Here is a 21830-nt window from a genome sequence, read left to right on the forward strand (position 1 = left end):
ACTTCCTCCAAGCATTTTGTGGGTTTGGTAAAGCTTTTTAGGGGCATAGGGAGCCACTAGCATCCAAAATGTTAGATTTCCCCAGCCCCACCATCCCCTTCTTCCCATCCACCCCCGCTTCGATCTCCTGCATACCCACTGCGTCCCCTTCCTCTGCAGCCCAAAAACTCTCCTCCGTGCTGAGAAATCTGGTTTTCTGGAGCCCACATCAGGAAACCCACATGTTCAATCCCATACAGTTATTTGGAAGAACAAATGTCCTTCAGTGTAGCAGGCCGTCCACCCCACCTAGGAAGGCGGAAGCAGTGATAAGCAGCGGAAGTCCCCTAGTGACATTTATAATTATCAACTATATCACTACCTGCTTCCCACAGACTGAATGTCTTATATGTAACAATTGCTCAGTCACCTCTTACTGATCACAAATAATATCTAAACTACTTGTGTATCATTCCCTCCAAAATGGGGGAGTTTCTACATTTTATAAGTATTTAGGATGTAAAGGAACATTCTTTACAACTAAAGTGCTTTTCTCTCATTATTTGTTAATCAGCCTAACAGCCTTGGGAAGTCTGGGACTTCCTGAGGAAGTTAGTTTATCCTCAGGAAGTTATTTCCTAGTCAAAGAGGAAATAAACAGATGTGTTAACCTGATTTTTAAGGTCAGACCGCGTCCAGGACTGTAAAGGGCAAATATTTCCAATGTCACGTTATTCTTTCTAAAATATTGGCCCCCACCCCCTTCCATATGCCCATTTTGTCTTACATGTGCTCAGAAGTCAGCCTATTAGTGTAAAACCTTCCAAGTAACCCAAAGAAAGGTGGTGTCTTTGTCACTGACATCTCCAATTATACGATATCCATCAAAAACCTAGTACCAAGAATGTGCAGCCACTCTGTAAATAAATATTTTAGTGAAAGACTGGATGTTCAAAGCACTTTGGGAACATATTCAATGTTGTCATTTAGCAGCCTCCATTTTTCCCCACATGAACCCAGATGGCTTTTCCCAAACTCCTCCCTGTGTTATACATGCTGTATGCTCCACCTTCCACCCTGATGGCCACACAGGGGAAGCGAAACCCCAGACTGCCATGACGCCTTTCCCAATTATTCCAATCCATGCCTCTCTCCCTTCCTTGTCAATGACAGCACTACTTCAGGCCACTGGTCAGGACACAATCTTATGCCACCCTGAGTTACTATTGAACTGATTCATAGTGTTTACCCCCCAGTAATTGTTAAGGTTCTGGCTGCAGTGGGTCTTGCCATGAAATCAAATTCCTTCAGGAACTGACGACCTAACAGCAATATTGTAAAAGACGCCTGTGTAAGGCAGTAGAGAAGGAAGAGGACTCAGCATCTGCAGGGTAGATCCCCACCTAAATCCATTAAATGAAACCCAAATTCATTTTGAAAATTCATCAGGGAAAAGAAAACACATCTGAGAGTAGGGATCATTCTCTGTGCCACCAACTTGTGACTGACATGCATTTTGAATTCTCCCCACAAGAGCCTAAACAAATGCATTTAAACCTAGGTTACATCCTTTAATAATTTTTCATCAAATTAAATAACTGAGATTACTGATAAGATACCTTAGATATGATCTAAGCCTTCATTGCAAATACACTTGGTTGTAGTTAGATGAACCAGAATGTCCATGGCTGAAATATATCAAGTGTTTATTGTTTTTTGCAAATGACAGAATGTAGGTGACAGAAAAGCATAGAGTAATTTTACACATGGGATTAGAATGCTAACGATCTAATGTTTCCTCCCCTAACTCTGCATAAAGACACTGGCAGACTCTGGATGTCTCAATTAAGTATTACTTTAAGATGTCCTTACACACACACACACACACACACACACACACACACACACACACAGAAATCTAATTTCCTTTTGAGACTATTAAATGACATTTTTGCCATTCTGGATGATTCATTTTAGAAGATAATTCCCTTAAGAAATTAAACTTAGTCCTTGAGTCTGGGATGGTATTTGGGATTTCACTGTACATTCTTAGGCTTACATAACAATTTTGTGGATACCAAGCTGATGAGTTTTCCACTGCTTAAACTTATCCTCAAGTGCAAATTTGACTTCTTTATTAAATCAGGCACACTGAGTCTATAATATGCTCAAATCACCCAATGTAATTGGTGCAGTTTTTCAAAAGTCACCTAACTTACAATCAGGCAGTGGTTATTAAACAATGGAGGAAACTTGGTCATGAAGCAGTGAGTTGCTGATTTAATTACCCAAACACATTAGGCTTCAATGGCTAAAAGCCTTGTAAGGTTCTCCTAAATGATTCTGATATTTTCAGAAATAGTTGGGTTTGAAGTTTAATTTTTAAAGGCAAAATAAATCTTTATAATAATCAGTCATTGTCTTCTTCATACATGGAGTAAAAGCTACTAATCACATTTCTGAGTTTGGATTCTCTCCCTCCCGTAGGGTCCCCCACCACACTCCCAGTTTGAAGAGAGGTCATTTTATATCTATTTTTAAAGAGACTTTTTCTATGCCATTTTCTTTCTCCACTGTCTTACTCTTTATTCCTCTTCCTACATTACATATCTTTACTCTATTTTCTCTTGTGTCATGGATTGAGTTTCACTTTATTGTAGGAGACTGCTTCAAGCCATAATTCCAGTCTTCCAAGGCACAGGCTCTAAGATTGGTATCTTTCACCTGTGTACATTTCCAATTAAGGAATACATGGCTCGATTTTAAAGTAACAAGAAGCAACCTGACTAGTCGGTACTTTTATATTGTATGCACTACAGATCCTATATCATGATTAACTTAAATACCAATTTCAAACCCTAAGTCTGTCTGATGCAGTGTGTAAAGGACACGGTTATGATAACCTGCCAGTTAACCCTTCAACAATCTCATACAAAGACAGCTTGGAATACTGACTTTTGCTTCCAACAACTAAGAATTTAGAGTAAATTTCTAGACTACACACAGACCACAAAAGTGTTTCCATGTAAAATACTGACAATCTACACACAGTCATGGATTGGCATTTGAAAGGGTACTTCTCACAAGGACTTTCAAAATTTATTTTGATATAAGCCTATAATATGATTGGCATGAAATTCTTAGTAATTCTACATGATAATGACAAAACAAGCATTAAGAATAAATCTTATTCAGAACTGAGCACTTATATGGATCTTTGTCTTTTACTAAATTCCCATGACTCTGGGCCACACTGATCCCCTCCCAGCTGCCCTGTTGTCATCTGCCAAATGAAAACATTTACACCCCATTCTCAAGAGCAATGTGACAATGAAGAGTTAGTTGAATAATGATGTTCATGAAAGCAATCGGAGCAGCATGAAGTAATATGTGTCCCAATAATGTTTGCTGAATTTGTTGTATGATCAAACAGGCTTTCAGGGAAATGGAATCTACCTTGAATTAAAGGCATCATCTTTCTCTTCCTGAGTGACTCACGTGAATTTTGTTTGAGAAGTACACTCAAGTAGAAAGAAGATGACATAAGGAAGACAAAGAGAATAACACAAAGCCAGATTCCTGGGCATTTCCAAATGAACTCCCTTTAGAATTGGTCTAATCTGGGCACTGAAAACATGTTAACTCATGACTGTATAAATAAACTGATGATTTTAGGTCCCATGGAAAGAGTATCACCACAAATTCTTGATATATCAACTCATTTCACTCATAGCTCAAATAAAACATTTTAATTTTAATTTTTTTTATTTTTTTTAAATTTTTTAACATTTATTCATTTTTGAAAGACAGAGGGTGTGAATGAAGGAGGGGCAGAGAGAATGAAGGACACAGAACACAAAGCAGGCTCCAGGCTCCGAGCTGTCGGCACAGAGCCCGATGTGGGGCTCAAGCTCATGAACTGTGAGATCATGACCTGAGCTAAAGTCGGACGCTCAACTGACTGAGCCACCCAGGCACCCCTCAAATTAAACATTTTAAAATTAATTTCCTTCCTGGAGTTAAACAGGCAATTTCACAAAACAATATTAAGTAAATTTTTGAAATGCTATTTTATAAAGATGAAGTAACTTAAAGGTAGTGTTTCCATCTTCAGGTGAGAAGCCAACCAACATAAGTAGGTTAAGATCTTTTTACCACTTAAAGGAGATCGTCTTCTCCCACTGGGAGTACTGATCTATTTGAACTCAATCTTTCTCAACCTCCTATGAACAGCCTGTCTCAGCTCTGCCACCAGCTCAAGATAGGTAGAGGTCAACAGATAGACAAAACAGAATTAAATAGCTTCACACTCAGAAGGCAGCAACTTTTTTAAAGGTTAGACTTTTTCCTGATTTGACCATCTCTCACAAAAACAATACTGTGTCAAACTCCTGCTAGACAATTTATTAGGTGTGTAATATTGAGCAAATCTCTTTATTTCTCCATGCCACAGGGATTTCTTTGTAAAATGGGTGTATTAGGTCAGAAAATTGCCAAAGCTTTGTAGCTCTAAAAACCCTATGATTCCATATTTGGCTGGCTTGATAATGACATTCATAAGCCATCACACCTATAAATTGTGTTGTCAGAGAGTTCCGTATCTGAACTTGAATATGTTTAGAGAGCAGCTGGATAAAGCTGACTCTTCCTCAGCCAATTACCTTTGGCCTTTGAACTAAACTGTGTCACCTTCCTCCAGCTCAAGGGACATCTGAGTTGTTGAGTTGCCACCATTAAAGCCACATCGTCATAACCCTGTTCTAAGAAAGAAGTCCCTGCTCAGCTTACTATTCCTAGGAAGCTTCTATCCATGTGCTCTATTCCAACCATGGGCTGGATGTGACTTTCATAGCTGAAAGTCAAAGGCCATTCCTTCCAGTACAAGAAAGAATGCCCGTGGATGAGAAAGACTGAAAAAAAAAGTATAAGAGAAAGAAGAGCAACACAAATGGAAAGAATTAAGCTGTGGCTTATGAAGCTGGAATGCAGATTTTGTTGGGAAAAATGGAACATTTCCAGCTTTCTACACTTGAACCCAAACCCCCACAGTGTCAGGAAATCAGGAACTTAAACTGTCACATGAAATATAATGGGCTTTAAAGAAAGCCTATATCATTCATCAAGGAGAAAGCGCTACAGGCTGCCAATTCCTTAATAGGAGTGTGGTGTTAGAGTCACAAAATTAAGACACACAAAGCTTTTGCAGGAGATTTTGGAATGGAACGCTACCTTTTAGGTAAAATAATACCATTGTCTGTTGGATTAAAACCAAATCATATCACCATTTGTGCCCACCATGCACAGGAGAACAGCCTTATGACCCAAAGCGGATGAGTGGGAACAACAGGTAGACAGCAAGGACAGAAGTCCTTACACTTAATGGAGTCAGTAAATGTAACCAATCTCTCAATCATCAGGCTTGGTTTGCTCAAATCATAAATCTAAGCTAAGGTTAGAGACTCTCCAGGAAAAGCTAAAAAAGGAAAAAAGAGGTTTTGAGAAAGTTGTGGGTCTACCATCTCTTGTGTCTTGCAGAACCTCCCAGAAGAGTGTGTTCTTGATGAAGTCCACTCTGACCGCTCTAGGCTCCTAACACTACTGGTCCAAGGACGGCTCATGACGCTCTCTCGGCAGCTCTGGCCCCAAGGCCAGTGCATCTCAGGAGACGCCTTTGGCCAGCAGCCCTCACTCTGGGTGGCCAAGACCCATGCTCCAGAAGGGTCTTCTCACCACTGCTCAGGACTTCTTCCCAGAGGTGGGAGGCGGCATTTTCAAAGACTAGTTAGAGATGATTTAGATGCAACTCTGCAGGTCAGGCGGAAGCCGTCACTCCCACCCCTCTGTCGTGTGAATGCCTCAGTGATTTCTAGTAATGGACCGTGTTGTGCAACTTGCACCATGATCCGATTTTAGAACAGTCATCTCCCCAGTAAGCCCCTCCTGTCTGTCACAGTCAGTGACCATCCCCACCACCAGCCTCAAGTTAGCGCATGTTATGTGAGTGCCCTTCCCCCTCCTCAGTGCCCACATCCTCTGTTCAAGGGCCAGCATTCACCCCACAGATACTCACATGCTTCCCAGTAGGAGACGATGACTCTGCCATTCACAGTCTGGTGGATGCTGGGCATAAAGGCGCCTGCGCGCACATCCCCCCCACACGGGCCAGGAAATTGACATGATACCTTCCCTATCCAGTCCAACAGGGAGAGTCCAACTCTGCTCCAAAGAGCCTTCCAACCCAGCCATCACCAGTATGGCCACAGCTCTCAAAGGCTGCAGGAAAACAATATGGTCCTATACCACATACCTCATTTTTAGAAATCACTATCACTCGGACCTTTAAACTGACATCCTGCCTGTGTTTCATGGAGAGGATATTGGTCAATTCAGAGGAAAAAAAAACCTTAAGAGGATCAAAGAACAGAAGGAAATGATGATAATCAAACCCAAACTGCTTCTGGAAAGCCAGTCACACCACTCACCTAACATGGACAACAAAGGTTAAACATAGTTCTAGAAATGGTGGGAAGAGAATCAGAAGCATTTGTTAATTGGCTCCTCTGAGCACGTGTGAGAAGCTGGTGTCCAGTCTCTGTGTCGTTGCCAGCACTGCACACAGTGGTTCCAGGGCACTTTCTAGTAGGAGGAAACATGCGGACCGCTAGGGAAATCCACTCTGTGGAGGTCGGAGCATGCAACACCCTCATCCCGAGAGGTGGCTCAAACTCTGTCACCTGTGCTTTGAGAAAATTACATACTGCCCTGTTTCCATCTTGAAAGACCAGGCTCCTAATGAGACCATTCTGCAGCAAACCTCCCTAAAGTACATTTTAATTATAAGTCATACCCACACCGAATTCATTTTAAAATAGTTTTTAGTTCCACTGATTAAAAAACAGTAGCAAAATGGATTCACACATAGAAATAGTAAAAAAAAAAAAAAAAACAAAAAAAAAAACACTTAATTTTGCAGATGTGCAAAACATGGACAGCATCTTTCATAGACATGGGTTCTGCCACTTAAGAGTTGGGAAAAAGTGCTATTAATTTAGCCCCATTGCTAAACATTGTTTCACATGAACATCATATTTTCCCATTTTTCCCTGAATTTACCCTCAGAATGGTGGGAAATGCATTGTGACAAAAATATATAAAACGTTGGCTGGGCCTTCATCAAACCTCACAGTCCCCTCCCCCAACCCTTGCAACATGGCCCATACAGTTCTATATTTTCCATTTTTGAAAAGAGAAAAAAATAATGGGAGAACATAAATCTGAAGACGGAGACACAGAGGGATCATCAACATCCTCTTAACTTCTTATTTTCACAGTCACTCAAATTAGCCAAACCATGACTATGACAAAACTTATTGTAATCATGATGGGAAGAAGTGATCACCTTACAAAACATAGATTTTTGATTACAAAGGACCCTAAATCAGTTATATTGAATTGATTTCCACTTGGGCTCCTAAGAATGGAAGCCTCAGAAGCAAATGTCTAGAATCAATTTACTTGACTTGCACATTACCTTAATTGAATTTCAAGAATGACCTAATGTTCGTATTTGAATTAACAGGCAGAAAATTAGAATTGGATTTCTACCTGGTGCTTCACTGCTCTGAGAAGAACACCCCAATCTGTTCACCTCACAATGTTGGTAAAACAACCCGAAGGTATTAAACACCAGGGAGTATAACCCGTTATAAAATCTCTTTATACGTCAATCATTTGAAATACAGCAAGTCAAAGAATACCCGAAGAGAAGACCTGTACAGCAGTGCCCAACCGGTCTCATTCACGCACACCAGTAGCAACCAGGCACCAAGGACCAACATCGGGTCATGGGTACGCTTCCCAGTATTGCAAGCAGCTTAAATTAAGCCTCAAATTACACCCTGCACACTTCAAGAAGGCAGGCATCTCACACATGAAAATCAGCCAACACCTCACTGATGTCTTACACTGGACCTGCGTTCCACAACCAATTTAGAAAGAACTCTTCTTCAGAAAAAAACTCACTTAGTTGTGTTTCATATTAAAGTAAAAACAACTAATTCCAGAACTGAGTCAACCTGCCCCTAACTAACTACCACAGAAACATTTATTTCCACACTCAAGTAATAACACAGAAGTTTCCTGACTATGCAAAGCAGTTAATTGCTTACATACAGTCAAATTCTGTATCAAGAATACCAGTGGAGCCAATCTTTGTCCTGAGAGGCAGGACGTTGCACTTATTCTTTACATAATCAAACAAATCTCTTTTCCTGCTCCTAAATATTGGTTGGTTCAAATCCTACAGATCACATGATTGTGACTTCCATTGCCAAAATCCTGAATCACAAGTGTGCTATTTGGAAAGTTCTACTGGGAACTTTCAACTACAGCACAAGAATTTGACAGTCATAGTGTTTTGCACACTGAAAAAATAAGATCTATAACATCATGAAGGCCCCCCAAAGTCAGCCTATTCTATTTTCACAAAATAACAGCATTTGCCTTAGAACCGAGACACGTAAATCCTATCAAAACCCCTTTATCGGCCGCAGCAGCAGAGCAGCAAAAAAGAAACTTGAGAAACCCTCTACCTTCCCGTTTTTAAGAATCTCATATGCTCCCACTCAGTAGAACAGAACTGCAACTCACACATTTTATTTGTCTTCCAAAAATAGCCAGCACTGTGAACACACGGAGAGAGATAATGAAGACCAGATGCCTACCTTCACTGGTAGCCACATTCTTCTGGGCTTGGGTCGGCATGTGATCTGTACTTGAACTCACGTCGGATGAGATGCTTGAGCTGCCTTTGCCTAGAGAAAAGAGGAATGAGCAGCTTTTGAGTTTTGTGATTTCAGAACTGAACCATGCCTTCCATTCTGTCCCATACCAGGCCGTATCACTTGTTTCCAAGAAAGGAGCCATAATACCAAGAATGGAGTTTATGAGGTTTCTTGCCTTATGCATTAAATATCTGACCCTTGAAGAGTGGAAGGAAAGCCCTATTGTAGTACAGCTTGACTATAAACTCAGACAAGATTATAAAACATATGATAACATAATCTCATTCTGGCATGCACGTGAATAAGTAAGGACATGTGGGAAACACATCCACAGTATTAATTTTTTATTTGCAACTCTAAACTATACATTTCCCAGCACAGGACAAAAGCACATCTAACAATGAGGCATTACCCAAATAGTAGGAGCCTGCTAGCTCCAAATAGTTGCGTCATCTTTTTTTTTAAGTTTTTTTTTAATGTTTATTTATTTTTGAGAGTGACAGAGTACAAGCGGGGGAGGAGAACAGAGAGAGGGAGACACATAATCAAAACAGGCTCCACACTCCGAGCTGTCAGAACAGAACCCGACGTGTGGCTCAAACCTGTGATCCCTGAGATCATGACCTGAGCCGAAGCGGGATGCTTAACTGACTGAGCCACCCAGGCGCCCCAATAGTTGTGTCACCTTAAAAACCAAATCCTCTGTTTTTAATAGGTTTTCTTTTAACAAACAAACCAAAAACATGTATTTATCTAATTGCAGTCATTATCAACTAGGGGCACTTCTTCCCTCAAGGGGACATTTGGCAATGTCTGGTACCTTTTGTAGTTGTCACAACTGGTTAAGGAGTGCTACTGGTACCTCGTAGGCAGAGGCCAGAAATACTGCCAAACATCTCACAACACATAGAACAGCTCCCACGAGAAAGAATTACCCAGCACAAAACATCAGTTGTGCCAAGGTTGAAAAACTCTGGTGTAAGTAACCATAGGTTAGCTGATACCTGAGTTTCTATTCTTCTAATTTTTTTTAATGTTTATCTATTTTTGAGAAAGAGAGAGAGAGCAGGGAAGGGGCAGAGAGAGAGACAGAGACAGAGAATCTGAAGCAGGCCCTGGGCTGACAGAGAGTCTGACGTGGGGCTTGCACCCAGGAATTGTGAAATCATGACCTGAGCCGAAGTCAGATGCTTAACCGACTGAGCCACCCAGGCGTGCCTATTCTTCTAACTTTTAACATGAACATGTACATTAATACTGCTAAACATTCTCAAAATGTCACATGAAAATCTGAAAATATGAACTTTACAGCCTCGTGAAAGAAGTGCAGATGACCGGCAGTGAGCAGAATTCTAAGACAATTCTCAGGGCCCTTGCCACAGATGGAATGTGCTCCACCCCACCTCACCCCCACCACCAATCCACCTTAAAACCTAATCCCCAATGGGACGGTAGTAGGAGGTGGGGCCTGTGGAAGGGATTAGACCATGACGGTGGAGCCCCCAGGAATGGGATTAGAAGAGATGCCGGCCATCGCCCTTGGTCTTTCCACCCTAGGAAAACACAGGAAAAAGACAGGCATCCGGGAACCAGGAGAAGGCCCTTACCAGACACCTCGATCTTGGACTTCTCAGCCCCCAGGACCGTTAAGAACTAAATTTCCTGTGTCCTAAACCACTAGTGTATGACTTTTTTTAAATAAAGTTTATTTATGTATTTTGAGAGAGAGAGAGAGACAGTACAAGTGGGGGAGGGACAGAGAGAGGGAGACAGAGAATCCCAAGCAGGCTCCATACTGTCAGTGCGGAGCCCTATGCAGGACTCAAACACATGAACCATGAGATAATGACCTGAGCCGAAATCAAGACTCAGGGCCCCAAACCACGAGCTGTGAGATCATGATCTGAGACAAAATCAAGAGTCAGAAGCTTAACGGACTGAGCCACCAAGGCGCCTTCATGGTATTTTGTGGTGGCAACGTAAACAGGCTAAGCTGGTGCCCATGTCCTTGGTGATCTGTTCCCTTGAGTGTGGGTAGAAGCTGTAACCTCTAAGCAACAGAATATGGCAACTATGAAGGGGTTTTGCAGATGCAGTTAAATTCCCTAACCAGTTGACATTAATCTGAAGGGAGATTAGGCTGGGTGGGCCTGGCCTAAATAGGTATGCTCTTTCCAAGAGTCTAGAAGAAAGAGACCCTGTCCACCGGCCCCAAAGAAGCGAGCAGCTGTGAGTTCTCCTGCTGCAAGGGAAATAAATTCGGCCAACACCCACGTGAGCATGGAAGAGAATCCAAGCCTCAGATGAGCCAATGTCTTGATTACATCTCTGGGAGACCCTCAGCAAAGTTCCCAGCCAACCCTTGCCCAGAATTCCATCCCCAGGAACCTGTCAGAAAATAAATGTATCTTCATTTGGCTGTTCTTAAGTTCGTGATGATTTGTCATATGGCAATAGAAAACTAATATGGTGACTATCCAATTCTATCACAAAGGCACTCTTCTTGCTTCATGAGTTAGGATCAAAACTCTTACATGCAGCTGAGAAACACGTTCCCTGAGGTACACACCCTAGTTTCGTTGAGTGCAGTTACATCTAAGGACAGACTAGGAAAGTACAAATGCACTTCAACTTAAGGGCTTCAGGGATTTTGTGGGGAGCCTGGGTGACTCAGTCAGTTGAGCTCCGACTTCAGCTCAGGTCATGATCTCACCGTCCATAAGTTAGAGCCCTGTGTCAGGCTCTGTGCTGACAGCTCAGAGCCTGGAGCTTGCTTAAGATTCTGTGTCTCCTTCTCTCTCTGCCACTCACCTGCACACAGTCTCTCTCTCTCTCTCTCTCTCTCTCTCTCTCTCTCTCTCTCTCTCAAAAATAAATAAACATTAAAAAAGCACTTTTTAAAAAAGAGCTTCATAGATTGTTTGTGAATGTTGAGAGTAATAAAACATGGGTGACATCACTGAGTGGGGAAGTCAAAAGGCTGTTGTCTCCTTTCAGCACTGTCCATTGCTCACTGTGACTCCTGACTCTGAAACAAGTCTGTCATTCCAGTTGTCCAGGCCCATTTCACATCTTCCTCCCTGAGGATTAGCCCAGACGACACGTAACTCTCCATTAGTTTGTGTCTAGCCCACTTTTGTGGCCTGGCAGTGGTCGCCATTTGTCTGCCACGGACCACCTTTGCACAGGGTTGACACATTGGACGGGGTACGTAGTTAGATGTTTGCCAACCCAGTCTCTGACCTCAGTCAACCCCTCCCCGTTTTTGACCTTGGACACTCATTTCTCCCCCAAAAGGCTCAGTGTCCACACGTGGTAAGAGAGATGGTTGGACTCAGTGCTGGCAGCTTGAATCATCTATGATTCTAGGAGTCCAGTACAGTACTCCTCAAACCCAAGGAATGCCAACACTCCCTCTGATAAAGCATAAAGCATTACTGCCCACTCCTGGTGGAGACTTAAATTATTTTTAGTATATTGTTATTTAGCAATGCACAAATGGAAAGCTAGAAATAAACTCCCTACGCTTTAACTCTGATTCAATAATAAGACCAAAGCAAAGTAACAAGTTGAACACAAAAGCAAGAAAGCCCAAAAAATTCAAATTAACGGCACTAATTTAATGTGGCAGATGATGTTATTTTGCAGAGATTAAGTTGCCTTTCAAAATGTAAATATAGTACCAGCTGCTAAAGCGAATTTTCTCTGGGTTTGGGAAGCCCACGCTCTGCCTGCGCCGTGTGAGGGCTCAGCTGGGCACCATTTTCCTCCATCCGAAATCGGGATTCTTTTTCCCAGAGCAGGAGGACACGTCACTGCGCCTTGACTCCGTCTGACTGTTCCCCTCATGATAGTTAAGTCTGCCCCTCTTTTATTTCTTATTGGCCCGTAAGCATTGAGATTGAACTCCTATCTTAAAAGTTAGGCATAAACTTGGGACAAGGAAGTCTTGTGGCAGGACTCATCCATAAAGGGGAGCCGGTATACAACAATTCATTATTTTTATGCGTGTCATCAAAACAAAAGCCCAAAGTAAAATAAATTCCGGAGGAAATCCTCAGACAGATCTGAAATCAGCATGCAGACCCTTCAGGGGACCACAAACTCCAATTTAAGAAATGCTGGTCTATGAGGAAAGGGAAGAGGCTAAGAAAACAAATAATATTATCAATGATATTAATAATAACAGCTATTTATACTGTGCTGTGTAGTCTAGTAAATACTTTCTTCACCACATATCGACCGTGCCCTATGGCTCTGTTTTATAATCATTTTTTCATTACTGCCCTCCCCCCAGGAAATTTTTTAGACTTTACTCCTAATTACCCCCAAAATATATTGTCATACCACAAATATACTATATATTTTTTACACACTGCGTATATATCTCTGCTTTTTACATTAAATGGAGTTCTCACCCACCCCCACCAAGAACCAATTTTTATCCCTTTGTGAATATATGTCCTTTGACAGTAAAACACTGAGTATTTAACAAATTAACTAATTAAGGAAAGCAGGATCACAGAGAGAGAAATACAGTCCATTCTTGTTATTCATGTAGTTATGTTCTATAAAGTTACTGCAAACAATGACCTGATAATACAAGATCATTGCTTCTTGGGGAAAGACAGGATTAGATTTCTGCCAATTTAGATGGTAAAACCACCAAAAAAAATACATAAAAATCGAAAAATGTAGTGGTAAATAAGACTGCAGGAAGGACATTTATTTACAGCAGGAGAGCCAAAACAAGAAGATAGGCGTCACCTTGTTCATCCCTAGCTGGGGAGACTTAGATTTTCCTCACTCTGTTCATGTCCACAAATGACCATGAAAGCATGGTGAGTGTTGATCTGGGGGCTGCATACCAATTTCAGCAAGTAGACAAATTTGCAAATATGGAATTCACAAATACTGAGCATCCACTGTATATAATCTTGTATTAAATATGGTTTTGCAGCTTTCATGTGGACTGGAGTGAGTACAGTCTGTAAATGGCAAATCTCATATGTAGATTTGCAAGTTACTAGTGTTGGGCAAATTAATAAACCCCTCAATGCTTTAGTTTGGGGTTTCTTTTTTTCAGCTATAAACAGGATAGAGATGATCCATTCCTGCCTCATAAGACTGTTCTGAGGAATCATTAAAAATAACCCAGATACAGCAGTTAGGAAATACTCCACAAATCTTAGAATAAGTTCATATTTGGGAGCTATTAATAGGCTCTTTTTTTCCTACCTTGCTTCTGGAAACACAACCATCTCCCCAGTGAGTTCAGGAAAAAGGTGAATGTTTTGGGGTAGGAAACTTACAGAAGAAATGTTACAGGAGTGACTCAAGAAGAAATGAACAACGCCACAGGTGTCTCCTAACAGTCAAAAAGGGACACGGGAAGTATAACAACATTCCTGCAAGCCAAGCCATGGTCTTAAAAAGATCGTCCTACATTTCTTACCTTCGGACAGTGTTTGGTTAAACGACTGCTGTCTATACCGTGGCCAAGTGGACCCATAAAACTGTCCATCAGTGTCAGATCACAAGAGTTTAAATTCCATGATCTACCAGTTCCAAGCAATGTGTCCAGGAGAAAATCTCTCAAATTCTCCAACATTCATTGTTTTTATCCATAAGATGGGGCAAAACACAAACAAACAAAAAACACTACCCATTTCCTCTACTATAAATGGGGGATAGTACCCACCCTTCAGTGTTTGGGGACATTGCTAGGAGCAATAAATGGGATCTGGCTGGTAAAGCATTCAATCACATCCATGGCGGTCAAGAGCCCGCACTGTGATTGTTTAGTACTGAGCCATTTATTACAGTCTAATTTGTATCAGGAAACAGGAAACGAAATTTAAAACAATAATTATTAATATACCATTATATTGATATATAATAGTAAATGAATATTATACATACATGTAAATTAAATTATACCTACTTTATATAGCTGGCAAAAATCCTCTGGTGTGAGCAAGGCTGATAATTCTGCTATCTGACTGCTTTACACAACTACATGAAAGTTTGTTTATTTGACCAATAGCCAAAACCCTCATTAGGGGTTATGAGCATATCAGAACTATGCCTGGTAGACCTGGTAAAGTACAATGTTACACTTTATTTAATGTCCTCCCCATTGGACTAAAGGCCCAAACATGAGGACAGTTGAGCAAACAACTAGGTACCAAATGCACACCAAAGCAAGTGAAGACTAACTAACACACTGGTGTTAGTTGACATTACTTGTAACAGATTAGTATGTACGTGTGTGTGTGTGTATATATATATACATATATGTATATGTATTACACGTATATATATATACATATCATCTGATTGGTTACCCAGATCAGTCGGGACACACTGTTAATCTGGGGATGTTAGCAGAAGAAAGTGCCGGTCTCTTCCAGCCATGCATTCCTTCTGTTAGAGAATGCCAGGTTTCTACAGTGTCTGAGGAGAAAGACCATGTTCATTAAATGGGGATTAAGTCTCTTAATTTTAAAATTCCTATATGTAAAACCTACAAAACTTAAGTTTCTTCTCTCTTTTCCTTCCCAGTGCCCAGGATTATTTTGTAAATGCTGGTATTTAAAACAAGACAGTTAGACATTCCATTGTAATTTATTGATAACATGAGGAAGGTAAAGGGTAGAATAGGAAAGATCAATCAATACATGACCAAAAAATGAACCAACGTATCCTATGATTTTGAACATTCTTAAGAGTCCAAGAAATTACCTGCAAAATGGATTCCTTATATAACTTCCAGATCATATGCATTGACTTCATTCCTGTGGGTTTCAGCCACAGACTTTGGATATGAAATCCACAAACCAGCGCGTGGGCCCATGTGGGGGGCCTTAGCCCATTACATTTCCTGTTCCTCTCAGGTACCTTGTTTTCAAGCTGCTGTTGGAAAATCCTAAAAGCCTGGTTTAAATACTAAATGTGAACACCAAGTGAAAGAGAATTTTTTTCAGCATCTCAGAATTAGATCATAGGCATGGTGGGGCATATTTGTATGTTGAATTCACTGTTATTTTCCTGATGGTTATCTTGAGATAATGTCTTATCTTCTTTGATCCAAAGTTCAAGTGTCTATGCACACAGAATAACAATATTAGTTATCTCAAAGAATGATCTGGCACTTAATCCCCAGCCCAGGTGTCTACAGGGTTTGGAAAAGAAACTGGTATCAGGAAAGCATATTAGTTCTTTCAAACCACAGAGGAGAGAGAGATTTAACAGAGGAAGTCTCCAGAGTCAGAAATCTTGAAGTAGAGGGAAATAAAGGATCAAATCCTGAATGTTCTACTTTATTTTATAATGAGCAACAAACAGTCAATGGTGCCCTCTGTATTTGCTTCTCCCCCGGAGAAAACCGGAACAGGAGAGGAAGAGCATGAGAGGAAGGAAAGGAAGCAGAAGGGCAAATGTCAGTCCTGGTTATCTTTTCATTTCAAGCTATTTTATGTCCTAAGTGGTATTTTCCTTACTCCAGTTTCCCAAAGCACTAGCAACTGATCTGAGGGCTGCTGAGCCGGATACTCACATGTCAGGTCCAGGGCAGGGCTAGAAAACAAGACAGTTAAGTGAGCACCTGCTTCACTCCCAGGAGGTGCGCCGGTCCCTTCCTGCTAAGAGGCTGCCATTCGTATAGGCTTATATTCAGCCTAAGAAAAGTCAAGGACACTTTTTCAGCATTTGTCTCATCGCTAAGAGAGGCAACCTCCACTCAAACACAAAATCTGGTTCAGAGTGGGGGCACTCTTCAATTACATGAAAAATGCGTACAACATAAAATTTGCCAGAAAACGTAACTATTGTTAAGTGTACAATGTCGCGGCATTATTTACCTTCACGATGTTGTACAACCATCACTACTATTTCCAAAATCTCTCATCACCTGACGCAGACATCCTGTATCCAGGAAGAAGGGGTCCCCACTCCACCCTACCACAGCTGCTGGTAATCTCTGATCTGCTTTCTGTGTGTGAGTTAGCCTATTCTGGATACTTTATCTTAGGGGAATAATAGAATATTTGTTCTTTTGTGTCTGACTTACTTCACTTTTTCGAGGTCCATTCAGATTTAAGCACGCGTCCGTAATTCATTCCTTTCTATGGCTGAATAATATTTCATTGTGCATATCTATTTACTTATTTATTTATCCACCGAGGAAGGCCTTTTGTCTACCTACTCCTCCATGGGCTGTTGTAGGCAGTGCTGCAATGACAGGGTGCTGGCTTTGACTGCTTGTGGTTTTTGACTTGCAAACTTCTGGTGCATGTTGTTTCCAGCCGAAATCAGATCCCGAGAGCTGTGGCTGGAGCAGGCAAACAGAGTACGCAGAGTTCTTCCAGGAGAGAAAAATGGGCCGACCCTGCTGCTGAGTCAGCAGCTCCTGAAGGGAGAGCCCTTTGCAAACCTGCCGCGGGCCCCCAGGAACGATGACAAGGCAGTGATGCGCGGCGGGTCGTGTTACCTCCAGGCAGGGCTGGATGGCTGCTGCCCCGAGCAGCGACAAATCCAGAACAGAAAACCAGCTTACAGCACAGATGCTAACAGAGCAGACATAGAAAGGGGTTCAGGATCCAAACACACACCTGCAGCAGAAGCCCTGCCCTTGGAGGCCTGCGAGGCTCTGACTGCACACTTGGGGGCCTCCTGCTTCTCCCCACTTGCAGACTGTCCACACTCTCTCTCTAGGAAAGACAAGAGTTTGTGCCTCAAGTAATTCAGGGCAGAGGGGGGGTCCCACTGCCAAATCACACAAGCGAAACCACAACGTGAAATGCGAGCCCAGGGCTTAACCACACACGGCCCTGAAGGAGGGCGAATCACTGAAGTAGTGTTAGCTTAGACTCCAAGGGCTAAACAGAGGAAGAATTAAATAGGCATCTAAGTTGATCAGCAATTGCTCGCTCGCTGCACACCCTGTCATTCTTTACCTTGGGGGAGAAAGAAGGCACGCTTAGAGAAAAATCTCAATTAAAATCCACCATGTCTGTATGCCTGCTGGAGGCTGTGATAAAGAAAAAGCAGTGGAGCCACATTTAAGCGCCTGACTTCAGCTCAGGTCATGATCTCACGGTTCGTGGGTTTGAGCCCCATGTCAGGCTCTGTGCTAACAGCTCAGAGCCTGGAGCCTGCTTCGGATTCTGTGTCTCCATCTCTCTCTGCTCCTCCCCCACTCATGTCTCTCAAAAATGAATAAATGTTAAAAAAAATTTTTTTAAAAAGCAGAAAGGGCAGGATTGTGACACAGTCCTCTAAGACAAATCCATGGAAGGTATCAGATGGCACATGGGGCCCGAAGCACAGCAGGTCGTGCTGGAGGCATGGCTGGGATAAACTTGAATCTTGGCCCCACCGCTCACTGAATGTGTGAGCTTCGGGCAGTTTTCCTGACTTTTGAGTACAAGTTACTCCATCTTAAAGTGGCTCACTGGCAAGCAGAAACTCACAGAGAGCAACTGTGAGAGTATAATGACAAAGGGCCATCGCTTATCACGACATATACATATAAAAGGTACTTAACATGCTAGCTCTTCTCATTAATCATCTTCCCTATCAAGATCCTCAATCAATAACTCAGCCTAACTCAGCAAGGACATGTGAAACCTACTGAATGCAAGGGATTGTGATTGACTTTAGAGAAAGTAGAACCATTTATATTGGGTTGGGGAGAAAAACCATAGGCACAAAATAGAACTGAACATAAATGCAGTATAGTTACATTTCTAAATCAGATCATTGAGTGGCATCCCCAAATACTATTTGATTCACAAAGTTTCATTGGTGTTTAGTGTGACTGCTTTTTCCATATATATAATGACATTAAAATGTGTAGGTGGGGGTACCTGGGTGGCTCAGTGAGTTGAGGTTCCACTTTTGGCTCAGGTCATGATCCCATGGCTCATGAGTTCAAGCCCTGCCACAGAGCCTGGAGTTTGCTTCAGATTCTCTCTCTCTCTCTCTCTCTCTCTCTGCCCCTCCTCCACTCTTGCTCTGTCTCTCTCTCTCAAAAAAAAAAACATTAAAATTTTTAATAAAAACAATATGTAGACTGAAATCAATCATATCTGTCTTCTCCACCGGATCCTCACCTCCATGTGGGCAGATCCCTAACCTCCAATGCCAGCCCTGTGCTTGGCACATTATGGGCACTCAGTATATATGCATTCAATGAGTTGGCATCAGAGTAAGGTGACTGAATGAATAAATTGGAAATTTCTTTATTTTCTTTTTTTGAGAGAGAGAGCAGGCACATGCATGTGAGCACACCAGTTGGAGAAGGGCAGAGAGCGAGGGAGAGAGAGAGAGAGAGAGAGAGAGAGAGAGAGGAAGGGAGAATCTTACACAGGCTCCGTGCTTAGAGCAGAGCCCAACTGAGGGCTGGATCTCCCCACCATGAGATCATGACCTGAGATGAGACCGTATGCTTAACCGACTGAGCCACCCAGGTGCTTCTGGAAATTTATTTCTAATGGAATAGCCCTGTTCCTGTAATGTTTCCTAATAAGCACTGTCCCTTCCTCACAGATGCCACTCAAATCTGTCTTGGCCCAGAAGGGCCTGTGTTAAGTATGCAAAACAGAACTCAGAAAACCCACACAGATTCCCCGTGACAACACGGTACACAGTAGTCTACACTAGCTTCAGGTGGCCGCTATAACAAATGATCACTAACAAGGTGACCAAAAGTAACAAGATATTTACTATCTCACAGTCTTGGAAGCTAAAGGTCTGAAACCAAAGGACTTGGTAAATTCTCCGAGAGGGAAACTCTGTCCCATGCCTCTCTCCTAGCTTCTGCTGGTTGTTAGAAATCCTTGTGCTTCTCAGTGTGTGGCGACAGAAGTCCGGTCTCTGCCGCTGTCATCCTGTGGCCACCTTCCCTCCATGTGTCCCTGTGCCCCTTCTCATAAAGACATCACCTAGAAGGATTCAGGGCCAGCCTATTCCAGGGTGCCCTCATCTTAACTACCTACATCTGCACTGACCCTATTTCCAAATACGGTCACAATCTGATGCTCCAGGAAGAACCGGAAGAAGAGGTGTGTGTGTGTGTGTGTGTGTGTGTGTGTGTGTGTGTGTGTGTGTGTGTGTGGTGTGTGGTGAGTCTGAGGGAGGGGTGGGCCATTTTGCAACCCACTAGATTTTCCAACACCATTTTCTGCAGAATTAAACAGAAAGCAGAAACCCCCACCCTGAGTCTGTCATACAGGCATTTACTCACGTCATATCGCATGGCAATACTGCTGCAGGGGGAAAAGATTAGCAAGTGGGGCGCCTGGGGGGCTCAGTGTGTTAAGCGTCCGACTTCAGTTCAGGTCATGATCTCACAGTTTGTGAGTTCGCGCCCCGCACCAGGCTCTGTGCTGACAGTGTGGAGCCTGCTTGGGACTCTATCTCTCTTTCTCTCTCCTTCTGCCCCCACTCCACTTGCACTCACTCTCTCACTCTCTCTCTTGAGCTCTCTCTCTCTCTCTCAAAATAAATAAACTTTAAAGATTAGCAAGTAAGATTTAATGCATCCTGGAATGCAAGAAGTCCTAAAAGACAGGGTCTCCCAGCTTGTGAGAAAGCAAGCGCTTAGCACACCATCACGGGTGGTTTTCAGCTGAAAAAGCCAAGCAGTATTTCACTAAAGGCACCACAGCAGGGCCTGCTCCCCTGAGCCTCAGAGCCACCTACCGGCCTTCAGGCAATTCCTCAAGAGTTAACACAGATGTCAGCTGACAGAGACACAGATGCTGCCAGGGCCGACAGATGGTGCCTCACAGCCGGGTTTCTGAGCAGACTAACGAGGATCGGACCTCGGACAGGCTCAAGGGTACACCAGCATAAGAACTTCCCTGGTACTAGAAGTCATTCAAAAGACATCTTCATATTAAGGGCAACACCACTGTAATTAATCTGTACCAGTGATTTCCTCCAAAGATCTGAAGGGGTGCTGCGGTCCAAAGATCATGAGTGGACTGTGTCTTGTTTAATGTGATGCACAAGGAAACAGGAGAGTTCTTTTTGAAGTTCAATGCTGTTTCAACATGATCTGGGGGCGGCTTCACAGCCATGTGATCATTGCTGGGCATCAAGAGCCCCTGGTGCCAATAAACTCATGACTGTGCCTTCTAATTCACTCTTTCACTCATTCATCCATCCAACAGGACACCTGCCAGAGCCCAACTTAGACACAATTCCATGATCAAGCATCGTGGTGGTAGGAGGATCTTGACAGCAGCAGCAGAGTGGAGAAAACACCAACTTCACCTTTTAACAAAGAGCTTACTGAAGGAACAGGCAGCAACATCCTCTGAGTCACTGTGGCTTTCTGTGGCTCAATCCATCAAAAATCACTAACAGAACTTTGTACCCTACGGTCACTCATTGATTCCAGAGTTTTTATACAAAGCACACTGATATACGTTTACCTTCATTATCACCAATGATCACTGTAAATTGGTGGAAGTTCTGAATAATAAATTCTTTTTTTATACACAAGTGTATTCTTTTTTATTAAATTTTTTCATGTTTATTTACTTTTGAGAAAGAGAGAGAAACAGAGCTCGAGTGTGAGAGGGGCAGAAAGAGTGAAACACAGAATCAGGCTCCAGGCTCCGAGGTGTCAGCACAGAGCCCGTTGTGGGGCTGGAACTCATGAACTGTGAGATCATGACCTAAGCTGAAGTTGGCTGCTTAACCAACTGAGCCACCTAGGCACCCCAGTGAGTAATAAATTCTTTTTATTTATTTATTTATTTATTTATTTATTTATTTAAATAATTTATTGTCAAATTGGTTTCCATATAATACCCAGTGCTCTTCCTCACAAGTGCCCTCCTCCATTACCACCACCTCTCTTCCCCCTTCCCCTCCACCTTCAACCCTCGATTTTCAGTATTCAATAGTCTCTCAGGTTTTGTGTCCCTCTCTCTCCCCAACTCTCTTTCCCTCTTCCCCTCTTCATGGTCCTCCATTAGGTTTCTCCTGTTCTCCTGTTAGACCTATGAGTGCAAACATATGGTATCTGTCCTCTGCCTGATTTATTTCGCTTAG

At 42.4% G+C, this 21830-nt stretch overlaps 1 protein-coding gene across 1 annotated transcript in view; it reads right to left on the reverse strand.

Annotated features, from left to right (window-relative positions):
* The window catches only part of FBXL7 (F-box and leucine rich repeat protein 7), a 367939-nt gene that overhangs the window by 256241 nt on the left and 89868 nt on the right, over positions 1 to 21830 (reverse strand). The window contains exon 2 of the mRNA XM_029941067.1: positions 8703 to 8792. Coding sequence (XP_029796927.1) covers positions 8703 to 8792 — 90 coding nt within the window. The remainder of the gene's footprint in view (positions 1 to 8702; positions 8793 to 21830) is intronic.

This window comes from Suricata suricatta, chromosome 6 (assembly GCF_006229205.1).
Source record: "Suricata suricatta isolate VVHF042 chromosome 6, meerkat_22Aug2017_6uvM2_HiC, whole genome shotgun sequence".
Classification (NCBI taxonomy): Eukaryota; Metazoa; Chordata; class Mammalia; order Carnivora; family Herpestidae; genus Suricata; species Suricata suricatta.